General features: G+C 36.6%; 2 protein-coding genes across 4 annotated transcripts; one reads left to right on the top strand and one right to left on the bottom strand.

Annotated features, from left to right (window-relative positions):
* Window positions 63-2,977, bottom strand: LOC104723634 (beta-amylase 5). The gene is made up of 7 exons (XM_010442022.2): window positions 2,793-2,977; window positions 1,875-2,276; window positions 1,629-1,793; window positions 1,290-1,553; window positions 848-1,057; window positions 527-766; window positions 63-444 (listed from the first exon to the last, which is right to left on the bottom strand). Exons 1-7 carry the CDS (start codon window positions 2,853-2,855, stop codon window positions 292-294), a joined length of 1,497 nt encoding a protein of 498 aa, XP_010440324.1. The 5' UTR covers window positions 2,856-2,977; the 3' UTR covers window positions 63-291.
* On the top strand, window positions 4,386-11,866 carry LOC104723633 (ABC transporter G family member 41). 3 transcript variants are annotated; one of them, XM_010442021.2, is made up of 25 exons: window positions 4,386-5,035; window positions 5,159-5,414; window positions 5,566-5,689; window positions 5,800-5,873; window positions 6,014-6,098; window positions 6,188-6,347; window positions 6,441-6,517; window positions 6,599-6,652; window positions 6,735-6,825; window positions 6,901-7,202; window positions 7,278-7,559; window positions 7,630-7,943; window positions 8,068-8,228; window positions 8,311-8,414; window positions 8,489-8,642; window positions 8,721-8,822; window positions 8,933-9,006; window positions 9,088-9,396; window positions 9,467-9,757; window positions 9,837-9,920; window positions 10,050-10,183; window positions 10,275-10,502; window positions 10,754-10,925; window positions 11,037-11,291; window positions 11,542-11,808. In XM_010442021.2, exons 1-25 carry the CDS (start codon window positions 5,032-5,034, stop codon window positions 11,806-11,808), a joined length of 4,158 nt encoding a protein of 1,385 aa, XP_010440323.1. In that variant the 5' UTR covers window positions 4,386-5,031. The 3 variants fall into 3 exon arrangements, with proteins under 3 accessions (XP_010440323.1, XP_019088826.1, XP_010440322.1); XM_010442020.2 differs by lacking the exon at window positions 4,386-5,035 and having other exon boundaries at window positions 5,146-5,414; window positions 11,542-11,866; XM_019233281.1 differs by lacking the exons at window positions 4,386-5,035; window positions 11,037-11,291; window positions 11,542-11,808 and having other exon boundaries at window positions 5,102-5,414; window positions 10,275-10,506; window positions 10,754-10,854.

The following is a 13,173-nucleotide window of genomic DNA, read 5'->3' as shown; positions in this document are numbered from 1 at the left end:
ATTTGTGGCAAATGTCAATCAGATTATTAAGCATAGAATCAACCTCCTAATATGCATTAGCATTACCCATAGAAGACTCACTTATTTATTCATATCACTCAATTTATTTATTTCTTACAAGAAATTATAGTCCACAAAATACATAGCACATACGTTTTATTTCTTCGGTCAACACAAAACACACGACGAAATTCGCATTTTTATTTATGCAGTTGACTAAAAAGTCGCAAAAGCCTCTTATTCTCACTTCATTTCATAACCGGCCATAAAAATAGCAGTCGCAAAGGAGGATCAACCGTCGACCTTCATGTCGGTTTCAGAGTCCCACTTAAATGCTCCACTTGGCTGAGCCGCGTCGGCGATATCCTCCACCGTCAGCTGCGAGTTCGCAGTTTTCAATGGCACGATCTCATGCCCGTACTTGGCAGCGTCTCCACAGTAATCCTTATTCCAAAACCATATAAGTTTTTTGACATAAGAAAAGAAAAAGAAACAGTTTCGTTGGGTTTGGAATTTGAAGTCTTACTTGATCAGCGTGCATTTTCCTCACCAACTTCTTGAACAGCTCAAAGTTGTTTTCTTGAAAGACCGTATCAGACAACCGAAGGTAAGTAAACCCGTACATTCTGAGCTTTGGCTTACCGTTCGGGTTAACCCCATTAGGCCTAGCGTTAAGAAGAATCTGGTTGTAACCTTTGGCACCATAGGTCTCCAATGCGTTCTCACCCGCAACTTCTATACCTTCTTTCCATGCTTTGCTCAGTACCTGTATATCAAATGAATGGCCATTTAATAAACTTTACAAATTGAATCTCTTCTCTTTATGCGCAGTGGTGAGTTAAATTACCTCTTGAACAAGTTCTTGAGGAGCACTTAGGGCTTCAGCGGTATTGTCTGTATCTCTCATCTCAAGGCAAGTGAAGTTGAGAATTCCGTAGTGTTTTGAGAGCATCCTAGCGATCGGACGGTAACCATCTCTCTTGAAAAGGTTGTAATATCCGGCAGTTAGCTCTGCGGCATGGCTGTGGTGGTTGTACAACCAGTGTATCCCCGAAACCTACCGCATTCACATACTCAATTCAGACTCATTTACTAGCTACCTTGCAAGACAAGTTAACTTCAACAGTTGTTCTAGTGATCCCAGTTTGATTTTATAGTTGTTGAAACCATCCGGCTAATATAGAAACTGAATTCAGTTTTTAACTCAAGCATTTTGGTTTGTTCGGGTTGTTATCTTTCAACAATTAGGGGTTTTTCCTGCTCCAGTTCCATGATAATAATAGTAATACCTTGGCAGCCAAGTTAACTTTAAGTCCAGCAAAGATCTTGTTGGCTTCTCCTATGATCTGATCTCCATGAAAGATAAGTTTGTTCGAGTACCATGTCAAGAAAAACTTCCCCTCCTCCGACACATAAGTCCCATTTCTCTTGAAAAATCCAGTTTCTTCCGGCTTGTCGTTGTATTCTCCGGCGTCCTCGGGCAACTCCCACTCAGGGTGTCCAGCTTTGGCCGCCGCTTCCTTGAAATCTTTCTTCAAATACTTGTCATAACACTACACAAAAACACCGTTTATTCAGTGATAAAGTCGTAAAAAGCAAAGATATGTGACTGAGTTTACGAAACTAACCTGGAACTCTCCGATACCGGGGAACACCCAACCTTGGCTCTGTGGGTAAGAAGGATAACGAAGCTCACCAGCGGGACCAAGTCCAACTTCAATGTCAACAATCGAACCAGCTTCCAGCAAATCCGCCATGTTTTCTTTAAAGCTACTCATGTAATCACTATACATCTAATGAAAAATGAAAACACAATCAATTTCGTTAACTACAATCTTTTTGTTTTGTTTTGTCTTATTCGTAGATTCTACTACCTCAACAGCGGTTCTTCCGGCAAAGAGAGGAACATTATCAACACCAATTGTGAGATACTCAATGTCTCTGGTTCCTTTACGGTTAGTGTAGTAGATGTCGGGGTCAATATCGCCAACGTCACGAACCCATTTCGGGATAGGGATTGTGACAACGTCGCCAACGTTTCCGCCACATTGGTGAAATGACATGATTGCTTGGATCTTGAGTCCCAAACTTGCGATTAGTTGGAATAGCGTTTTGTATGCGGTCCAATCGTATTGTTTGGGACCTTTTGATTCTATGATTCCCCACCAAACATCGACCATCACGCCATCAATGCCAGCTTCTTCTTTTAGACGTTTGAGCTGCGTTTCAAGCGTTTCTGGGTCCGCAAATACGTTTTCCACATTCACGACTCCCAACTTACACATTCACAACATAATGTCATTGATAGTTATGAACGGTGGATAATTATATAATAGTTATGATCAAGACATTATGGAAAACGAACCTCATCATCTTTACTGTGTTAATTTGTTATAAATCCATAAAATGCGACAATGCACATTACATAACGTGTGAAAAGATGGGTAAAAATACAAACTATATCATTGCTAAATCATATATGATGGTGACCGAAGAATGAGTCTTATTTGTTCCCTTTTATTCGTTAGTTCAAGTTTCGGATTGATTTTAATCCGTAACTTAATGGTAGGAAATATGTTATTATCTTTGTATGATTAAATCAAAGAGTTCTAGGCCGAAACATGTCCTGTCAAGATCTCATATAGCCACTTATGTTTGTATGTTTAACAATATAATCCCAAGTGCTAGGTGGTGATCAATAATATAATATTTGCATACACATGAAATAAAACCATGAATTATATTCTCGAAACATTAGCAAAATGATGTTAACTCAAGATGATGAGAGTTACCGGAAGCATAACGTAAACGGGAACATAGTTAAGAAGAAGCTTCTCGTTGTAATTGACAGCCATTTTTCTTCTAAATGCAAACAAAACAAGTACCAATGAGTGGACTCTTTTTCTTTTTCTTTGTGATGGGGCAGTAAGTAGCACTGAGTAGTAGTTGAAGTTCACTTGTCTCTCATAAAGAAAGCTCACGAGCTCTTTATATAGCAACAAAAGATATTTAACGAGTGGTTGTGATTTGTGTAACGTAATCTTAAAGACTAAAACGACTGGTGGTATATTTCTAGCGGTCCATCTGAGGATTCACTAATGACTTTGTTGCCCTCTTTTTTTTGGCGTCTTCATTGTCCTCTTTCGTCATTTCCTGAGATTCTTTGGTATAATTAGGGTTCTAGTGTTCTCCATCAATGTGTTTGTTTTAAGCACGTGGAGGAAATACATATATGATTTTTTTTTGGCTAATGCTACATCCACCATTCATTTCATATCTTCATGATTGCCTTATAATAAATAGGCTCAATTTCAGTGATGTCTTACAACTAGAATATTAATTGTATGTATGAATTATGTGGATGTCGAAACCAGTGTGATGATTTTATAAATGGTGGAAAAAAAAGTATTGTCGATCTATCTTAATAATGTGTGAACTGAATTACAAAGAAAAACAAGATGTAGGTTGTGAGTTGTGACTTAAGAGAAAAGAAAATTGTTTCTAATTAAGAGCAAAAAAAAAATGTCTTTCTATGTCTTAGGTCACACACCTATCATTGACACTCCAACATGAACTCCATGATATCAAATTTGACAGCAATATTCGCAACACAACCGTTCGCTATACTACCTGATTCAAATATACCATGTGAGAATTTATTTATTTATAAGAGCTACATGTGTGTCTTTTATTTATAAGAGCTACATGTGTGTCTTTCATTATAATGTAAGTCATCTAATAATTAGTATATTAAACGTATATTTTTGAGAAATTGATGTTCAAAAAGAGTTGGGTGAAAAGGGTACAAACCCGGTTTAATCGCTGGTTTACTAATATAAAAAAAATTATTGGGTTATGTTCTGTGTCTATGGTGTGGGCTTAGATATATTCGTGGGTTCTTAATTTCAGTTGGATTAGGATTCTGAAAAAGTTTTAAGATATGAGTACATGTATATATATATATAGATATATATCAGTGGATATAAGGAAAAGACTCAATCTCAGGATCCAAGACAATTACAAGAGTNTTTTTTTTTTTTTTTTTTTTTTTTTTGACAAACTTACAAGAGCTTATATATCAACCATGCATTATACAAGTTTACAAAGTGTTTTCTGAGCGAAGAAATCCTACATTAAATTTGCAATATGCAGTTAAGCTTAGATGCTTTGTTTTGTTGTTGTTCCTTGTTGTAATTTTTCTTTCAGTTTTATTGAATAATTATTAGGAGGTTTCCTACCAATAAAAAAACTGCAACTTCTACAAAATGGCTTGATTAAGCTAATATGTAAATGGGCCTAAGCCCAGTTAAAAATAATCCAATAAAAGATTAAAACCTCCTCTTATTGGACTGTTCTCAAATATAAAAAGAAAATTCAAAAAAACTAATTTGAAAAATTGAAGTCGCGTCACCCCCAATTCTCATATTGTCGGCGTCGTCGAATAATACTGTGAACGCGTCAGCCAACGATTCGATTCGCCAAAGAAAATGTTCATCCTCTGCAAAACTTGCAATGCAAGCTAAACTCTCTCATTAAAATCTCTGACATGAAATACAATTTTTTTTTTTTTTTTGTGTGGACGACGTGATGTTGAAGATATGCTCCATGTGATTGATTTCACCCATGCATTGTCTTTCATTCGATTCTATTTGATTCGATCTGCAAACAGAAATCTCAGGGAAAAAAGTAATATGTGGGTATAGTCATATCACTGATACATACAAATGCGTACAAAGTGTTCGATGGAATGCTTCACAGAAAGAAAAAAAAAAGAAACCAATATGAGTTGCAGTGGTGGAAGTATGAATCCGTTGGCACATTGTTGGAATCAGTTCCGACATTGTTTAGTTGAGTTGACTATTGTCTGAAAAGATCTCGTCTTTTGATTCTGTTCACTTATTTTAATCACCAGATTTTTCAACTCTTAATCACATTCTTGATTACTTTATTCATTCTTTATTTCTCTGTACAAGACCGGATTCTACGGAGGTGATCACGTATTCACACGTGCAGCTCGCGTGATTTTAATGTATGCGTAAGTGTTGTTAAAGTGTTAGTATATATATAATACTCTGACTTCAGTAGCTTCTTCATGTGAAGTTTTGCTTCTCTTTGTTGTTAAGGGGTTCTTTTTTGTGTGTGACAATGGCTCAAACAGGTGAAGATGACAACAAGGAAAAGTCTTTCCAAGTTGAGCTTCGGTCGCAGTGGGCAACAGTTGAGAGATTACCAACTGTTAAAAGGGTTACTACTGCTTTGTTAGACACAAGAGATGAAGCGTCAGAGAAAGGGAGAGTCATTGATATTACTAAACTTGAGGCTGCTGAGAGACACTTGTTGATTGAAAAGCTCGTCAAACAAACTGAGGCTGATAACCTCCATCTACTCAGGAAAATAAGGACGAGAATCGACAAGTAAGCCACTGCAAAAGCCTCGAAAAATTCCATGTTATAATCTCTGTTTTGGTTCCTGAGTATAGTTTTTTTTTTATGTTTCATGCCGTCGATGATTTCGATTTGTATGTTTTAGCAACCTTTTAATTCGGTGTAACGCATGGTATTGTAGAGTTGGTCTAGAGTTACCGACGGTGGAAGTGAAGTTCAAGGACCTTTCTGTTGAAGCGAAATGCGAAGTAATTCATGGAAAGCCTATCCCAACTCTTTGGAATACGGTCAAGGGGTTACTATCTGTAAGTGCTATCAATCTGCTTGATATGGAGCGTTTTTCTTCTTTCCATGTTCTTTTATCTCTGTCCTTTTGGCTGTGTATGCTTAATTAAAAACCTGATGGTTGTTACAGGAGTTCATTTGTTCAAAGAAAGAAACCAAGATAGACATCTTGAAAGGAGTGAGCGGAATCATAAGGCCTGGAAGGTAAAGTATTCGATAGGCTAAACACTACTCCCTTAAGTTGCATGGCAGAATAAATGAGGCGTGATTGGCTATCTTGTTTAGTAATTATTTTCTTGCCATTATTATTACTGAGTTCAGAATATGTATTTGTCTTCTTGCAGAATGACGTTGTTGCTCGGTCCTCCTGGTTGTGGTAAAACCACTCTGCTACAGGCACTTTCTGGAAGACTTTCCCTTTCTGTAAAGGTTTGACAAGAGAACTAAAAATACATAAACCTGTTGAACGAACATCATATAAGATATTAGAGATCACAAGGGTTGTCTTCACTTTACAGGTTGGAGGAGAAGTAAGTTACAATGGTTGCTTACTTTCAGAGTTTATTCCAGAAAAAACGTCAAGTTATATAAGTCAAAATGATCTGCATATTCCAGAGCTGACTGTGAGAGAGACGCTCGACTTCGCAACGTGTTGTCAGGGTGTAGGGAGCCGTATGGGTGAGGACCAGATTTTTCATATTTATTCGGAATGAATGATGTTTTGATCTATTGAACTTGGTTCACATTAGCAAGCTATGGTTTCTTCAACAGAAATTATGAAAGAAATCAGTAGAAGGGAGAAACTCCAAGAAATCGTTCCAGATCCTGTTATAGATGCTTACATGAAGGTAGCCAAAGGTCGATATTCTTCTTGTAACACTATTAAGACATAAGCAATCTCAATTTGTCGTTTACCTTTGCTGTTACAGGCAATATCTGTTGAAGGTTTGAAAAACAATTTGCAAACTGACTACATCCTAAAGGTATGCTACTTTCAGGGTTGCTTCTAATCTTCTGACCATTTATATGCTCCATTTTATTCAGTTTCATGAATCCATATTTCAGATCCTGGGACTCGATATCTGTGCAGATACACGAGCTGGAGATGCCACGCGACCTGGAATATCTGGTGGCCAAAAGAGGAGGTTGACAACAGGTACTTGCACTTTCTTACAACCAATCACAGTTGTTTGATGAGAGCTATTATAGATTTATATGTCGACTACTGCAGGGGAAATAGTTGTGGGTCCAGCCACTACTCTGTTCATGGATGAAATATCGAATGGTTTGGACAGCTCAACTACGTTGCAGATAGTGTCATGTCTCCAACAATTGGCGCATATAGCTGAAGCCACCATACTAATTTCACTTCTTCAGCCTGCACCAGAAACGTTTGAGCTTTTTGATGATGTGATTCTTATGGGGGAAGGAAAGATAATTTACCATGCTCCACGAGCTGATATCTGCAGATTCTTTGAAGGTTGTGGATTTAAGTGTCCAGAGAGAAAAGGCGTTGCTGACTTCCTTCAAGAGGTATAAGAGTAAAATTGGTCATTATTTTTAATCTATTTGATGGAAAACTTTATCCTTCACATGCTTCTGCTACAGGTTATGTCTAGAAAAGATCAAGAACAATATTGGTGCCACACAAGCAAGCCCTACAGTTATATATATGTTGATTCATTCATTAAGAAGTTTGAAGAATCAAATCTTGGGTTGATGCTAAAGGAAGAACTGTCAAAGCCGTTTGACAAAACTCAGACTCGCAAGGATGGTCTATGTTTTAGAAAATACTCACTGGGTAAATGGGAGATGCTTAAAGCTTGCTCGAGGAGAGAATATCTTCTGATGAAAAGGAATTCTTTCATTTACTTGTTCAAATCTGGACTGGTACGTTCCTCTACTTTGCCAATGATTCCTTATTATCTACCATTTCCTTCTAACCTGTTTCTTTATGCAGTTAGTTTTCAATGCGTTAGTCACAATGACTGTTTTTATACAAGTTGGAGCTACGAGGGATGCTCGTCATGGGAATTATCTTATGGGTTCTATGTTCACTGCTCTCTTTAGACTTCTTGCCGATGGGCTTCCAGAACTCACTTTGACAATCTCTAGAATGGGAGTGTTCAGCAAACAGAAAGATTTATACTTCCATCCTGCTTGGGCATATGCAATTCCTTCAATTATCTTAAAGATACCTCTATCAGTTCTTGATTCATTCCTTTGGACGTTACTGACATACTATGTCATTGGTTACACCCCCGAAGTCGGAAGGTGAACAACTTTTTACAGATATCTGCAATGATAATTCCAGATTCAAGTTTGCCCAAAAAAAAAAAAAAAATTCCAGATTCAGTTGAGTAAACTAGTTCTAACGTTAAGTGTTGCTTTCCTTCAGGTTCTTCCGGCACTTCCTTATCTTATTTACATTCCACCTTTCATGTGTATCAATGTTTCGCGCTATAGCAGCAATCTTTCGCACTTTTGTTGCCTCAACATTAACTGGAGCTACTTCGGTATTGGTTCTCGCCTTATTTGGAGGCTTTGTTATTCCAAGATGTAAGTTTCCGGTAACTTTTTTCTCTTTTAATGAAGTTATGCTTCTATAGTTCTGAAAAATTATATCTCTCTCATCTTTCAGCGTCCATGCCTGCTTGGCTGGGATGGGGATTCTGGCTATCTCCCTTATCATATGCTGAGATTGGTCTAACCACAAATGAATTTTTCTCTCCACGTTGGAGAAAGGTAATAGTTCTCAGAAGACTTTCACACAAGTCTAGGAACTCTAGGTTGCTTATCCGCTTTATATTTTGTTATAGTTAATCTCTGGAAACACTACGGTGGGAGAACAAGTGTTAGATGTCCGTGGATTGAATTTTGGTAGGCATCCTTACTGGACAGCTTTTGGTGCTTTAGTCGGGTTCGTATTGTTCTTCAATGCCCTCTATTTGTTGGCCCTGACATATCGGAATAGTAAGTTCACCACAAATGATATGAATTCATGAAGTGTTCTCCAACTAAATATTGACAAGATTTTCTTTGTAAGTTAAGATCCACAAAGATCCCGTGCTATTGTCTCTCATGAGAAGAACTCTCAGCGCTCAAAAGAAGAATCTAAACCCTGCCCTGAAGTTACTTCCCGAGCTAAAACAGGTACCTCTACTTTTATAATCTATTCCATGTTTTTATATTCCAAACAGGTCAGGTGTCTGCCATCCCTTATGACTAGATATCTTTTCACATCTTTTGGTCTAATTTTACAGGAAAAGTTATCTTGCCTTTCACGCCCCTCACTGTCACATTTCAAAATGTGCATTATTATATTGAAACTCCTCAGGTTAATATCGTTTAATTTCAGTATGATTGTTTTGAGATGCAAACAGAGCACAACTTTACATGTGACGCGCGTTCTTTTTAGGGAAAGACGCGGCAACTTCTCTCTGATGTTACAGGTGCATTGAAGCCCGGAGTTCTCACATCTTTGATGGGTGTCAGTGGAGCAGGGAAAACGACTCTTCTTGATGTACTTTCTGGAAGGAAAACCCGTGGTATCATCAAAGGCGAGATTCAAGTAAGCGGATATCCCAAGGTTCAAGAAACATTTGCACGAGTATCAGGTTACTGTGAACAGTTTGATCTTCACTCTCCTAATATAACGGTGGAAGAGTCTTTGAAATATTCTGCTTGGCTTCGACTCCCTCATAACATTGATTCAAAGACCAAGAACGTAAGTAATCAGACTCTCAACAAGAAAATGACAGAAATTTATTCTGACTATATTCTGAATCTGGCCTCAGGAACTCGTCAATGAAGTCCTTGAGACAGTTGAGCTTGATGATATTAAAGATTCCATGGTGGGACTTCCTGGAATTAGTGGTTTATCTACAGAACAACGCAAAAGGCTGACTATAGCTGTGGAGCTTGTTGCTAACCCTTCCATCATATTTATGGATGAACCTACCACAGGGCTTGATGCAAGAGCCGCTGCTATTGTTATGAGAGCTGTGAAAAATATTGCTGAGACTGGGAGAACGGTTGTTTGCACGATCCATCAGCCGAGCATAGATATCTTTGAGACATTTGATGAGGTAAAACGGATGAAATCAATTATTTTACCACATAATCTAAACTTTGACACCCATAGGCTTCTAAGTCCGTTGATTGCAGCTGATCTTGATGAAAAATGGGGGTCAGCTTATCTACTATGGTCCTCTGGGACAACATTCAAGTAAAGTGATCGAATATTTCGAGGTCAGTTTCTCTACAATAATAGACTATTTTCATCTCAGCTGGGTTTCTTGTTTTATATTCATAAAGACAAAAGGTTTTTGAATACTACTGATTTCACAAGATAACTCTTCGAAAACTAAAAATTGACAGAACATACCTGGACTTCCAAAGATCCAAAAGAACTATAATCCAGCCACTTGGATGTTAGATATTACTGGTAAATCTACAGAGGACAAACTTGGAATGGATTTTGCACAAGCGTACAAGGATTCAACTCTGTACAAGTGAGTCTTTGTGCAGCAATCTTCATAATGTTACATTTGGGAGTTAAAACTATCGTCTCAGTGCTGGTTGTTCGGTCCTTTTTTTTTGCAGGCAGAACAAAATGGTGGTTGATCAACTGAGTTCTGCATCTCCGGGATCAGGAGCTTTGAGCTTTCCGTCACGATTTTCACAAACAGGGTGGGGACAACTAAAGGCTTGCCTTTGGAAACAGCATTGCTCGTATTGGAGAAACCCTTCACATAATCTCACTCGCATAGTCTTCATTTTGCTCAACTCTACGCTATGTGCCTCTCTCTTCTGGCAAAAAGCTAAAGACATGTAAGTTTCCGCTACCCATTTGGATGGATGAAGCACATAGCATAATATTACACCCGTACCAAATAGTTCAGCTTCCAAAAAACCTTTTATTAACTAAATCTCACGGATTAGCTTCCAAAAACATTATTTTTTCAATAAATCTACAGAACCTTCGTTCTATTATATGGTTGTAAGTCTCCATCAATACCACCAATATTTCACAGATCAAGAGGACTATATGTTTATTAATATGAGTTTCCCTTAATTTGCAGAAAAAATCAGCAAGATCTCTTCAGCATATTTGGCTCAATGTACACTCTAGTGATCTTTTCGGGAATAAACAACTGTGCGACAGTGATGAACTTCATTGCAACCGAACGCAATGTTTTCTACCGTGAAAGGTTTGCGCGGATGTACTCCTCATGGGCGTATTCATTTTCTCAGGTTAAGATATTTCCATCAAAACTTGGGTTTTGTCAAGTTTTAAGAAATAGATCTTATAGCTGATCAGTTAGGCTTCCACTAAATAATCCAGATTATACTTATATTTTGCAGGTCCTAGTTGAGATTCCATACTCACTACTCCAGTCTCTACTATGTACAATAATCATATATCCTACGATCGGTTACCAGATGTCAGTTTACAAACTGTTTTGGAGCTTTTACAGCATCTTCTGCTCGTTACTCGTCTTCAACTACTATGGAATGCTTATGGTTGCTTTGACGCCAAACATTCACATGGCATTGACTCTACGCTCGTCGTTTTTCTCCATGGCAAATCTGTTTGCTGGCTTCGTCATGCCAAAACAGGTAAGCCCCCTTATTCTCTCACGCCTTTTTTTACATGTCATAGAACCTGTGTTCTTTCTAGACTTATTGCCTCAATAACCCAATAGGCTTATAGCTATGTCAAGTCTATCTAAAATCAAAAGTTGCTACATTGCCATTGGAAAGGATAAGTGTAATCATTCAAACAAGAGAAAGAAATATATGTGCCATGGATTGAAATGAAGTTTTCAGACTCATAAACACAACTTTTTTTTTTAACCGTATCCCGCAGAAAATCCCAAAATGGTGGATATGGATGTACTACCTGAGCCCGACATCATGGGTGTTGGAAGGATTACTGAGTTCGCAGTACGGAGATGTCGACAAAGAGATAACAGTATTTGGAGAAAAGAAAAGAGTTTCAGCTTTCTTGGAAGATTACTTCGGTTACAAACATGGCTCATTGGCTGTAGTAGCGTTTGTTCTCATCGCTTATCCCATTATCGTAGCCTCTCTTTTCGCATTCTTCATGAGCAAACTCAATTTCCAAAAGAAATAGTTTTTCTAGTTTTGTAATAATAGAAGTTACCTCAAGTAAGCTTTTCTTTGTTGTCTCACCATCAATTTTCTTTATGTGGTCATAACAAAATAGCTGGTTTGCAATGGTCCTTGAGGTTTGTGAGTAAAAAATAAAGCCTTATGTTGATTCCCATCAAGTTCTATTGTTGATTTTAAATAAAGGGTCGTCAAAGTGTTTTGATGGGAATGCCTGAGAGAGAAAGCCAATAAATTGCGTGTTGGCACCTTTGTTGTTGAAAAGATATCGTCGTTATTCAGCTTGCGTGATATCAATGTTTACGTAAGTTAGTTTTGTTACGAAACATTCTTACTTCTTCAACAGCTTCTTCCTTCGTTCAAGTCATTTTGTAAGGTCACAAAAGTTGCTGGTTATATATGTACTAGATTAGGGATGTGCGGGTTTAAAATTATTTAATAAAACAATTTTTTTAAAAAATATATAAATATGTTTTTTAAGTGAAATATATTTTTTGAAAATAAAAAAATAGATATTTTTAGTCAGAGAGAAGTTTTTACTTTAATACACTAATTTATATTTATATATTTTAAAATTATTGTTACAATTCTTACAATAATCTAAAGCTAAATTATTGACCACCAAAATATTTTCAAACATTAACCATTACGAATATTATTATTGTCAAATTTTAAAACGTTCAACAAATTATTCACAAAATGTTTTACATGCAATCCACCCGTCAAATCGTCATCTTATTAGCATCCACGTACAATTTTACTTTATGTTTTATCACTAATAATGTGTTCTTGCACCCTAATATATATATATATATATATATATATATATATATATATTTTAGGCAACCATTGAGCCACAAAAAACTGGCCCATTAGCCTAATCCCTACATTCGTAGGGAGCGGGATTCCCTAAAGTACTCTAAAATATTTTATTGTTAAAATATGCTCTTTATTACACCACCTATAAAATGTATGTGTGAACAAATTAAACAATTTTTTGTCTCTTTACTTTCACTTTGATGTAGTTTCTTTTCACCAATAAAATTTGTAGTGACAGTTTGTTTAACCATTAAAATTATTTATTCAAAAAATATTTTGGATGAAAAATTGAGAAAAAAATATTTACACGATTGCAATGAGTTTATGACCAACCTAATAAAATTTGAGAAATTAAAAGACAATTAAAAAAATAAAAAATTATAACCACGATGATATAGGAGTCTTAGATAATTTATAGATATATAAAATATAAACTAAAATAAAAATTCTAAAAATACTACAACAAAAGAAATTTAAAATATTTATTTTAAAAGGAATAAATAAATAATCATACATATCTTTAACTGAAAAGTAAAAAAGAAACTCAAAA

Source organism: Camelina sativa, chromosome 11 (assembly GCF_000633955.1).
Source record: "Camelina sativa cultivar DH55 chromosome 11, Cs, whole genome shotgun sequence".
In the NCBI taxonomy this organism is placed as follows: Eukaryota; Viridiplantae; Streptophyta; class Magnoliopsida; order Brassicales; family Brassicaceae; genus Camelina; species Camelina sativa.
Note: the sequence above shows the minus strand (reverse complement) of the source record. Positions and strands in the feature narration are given on the sequence as shown.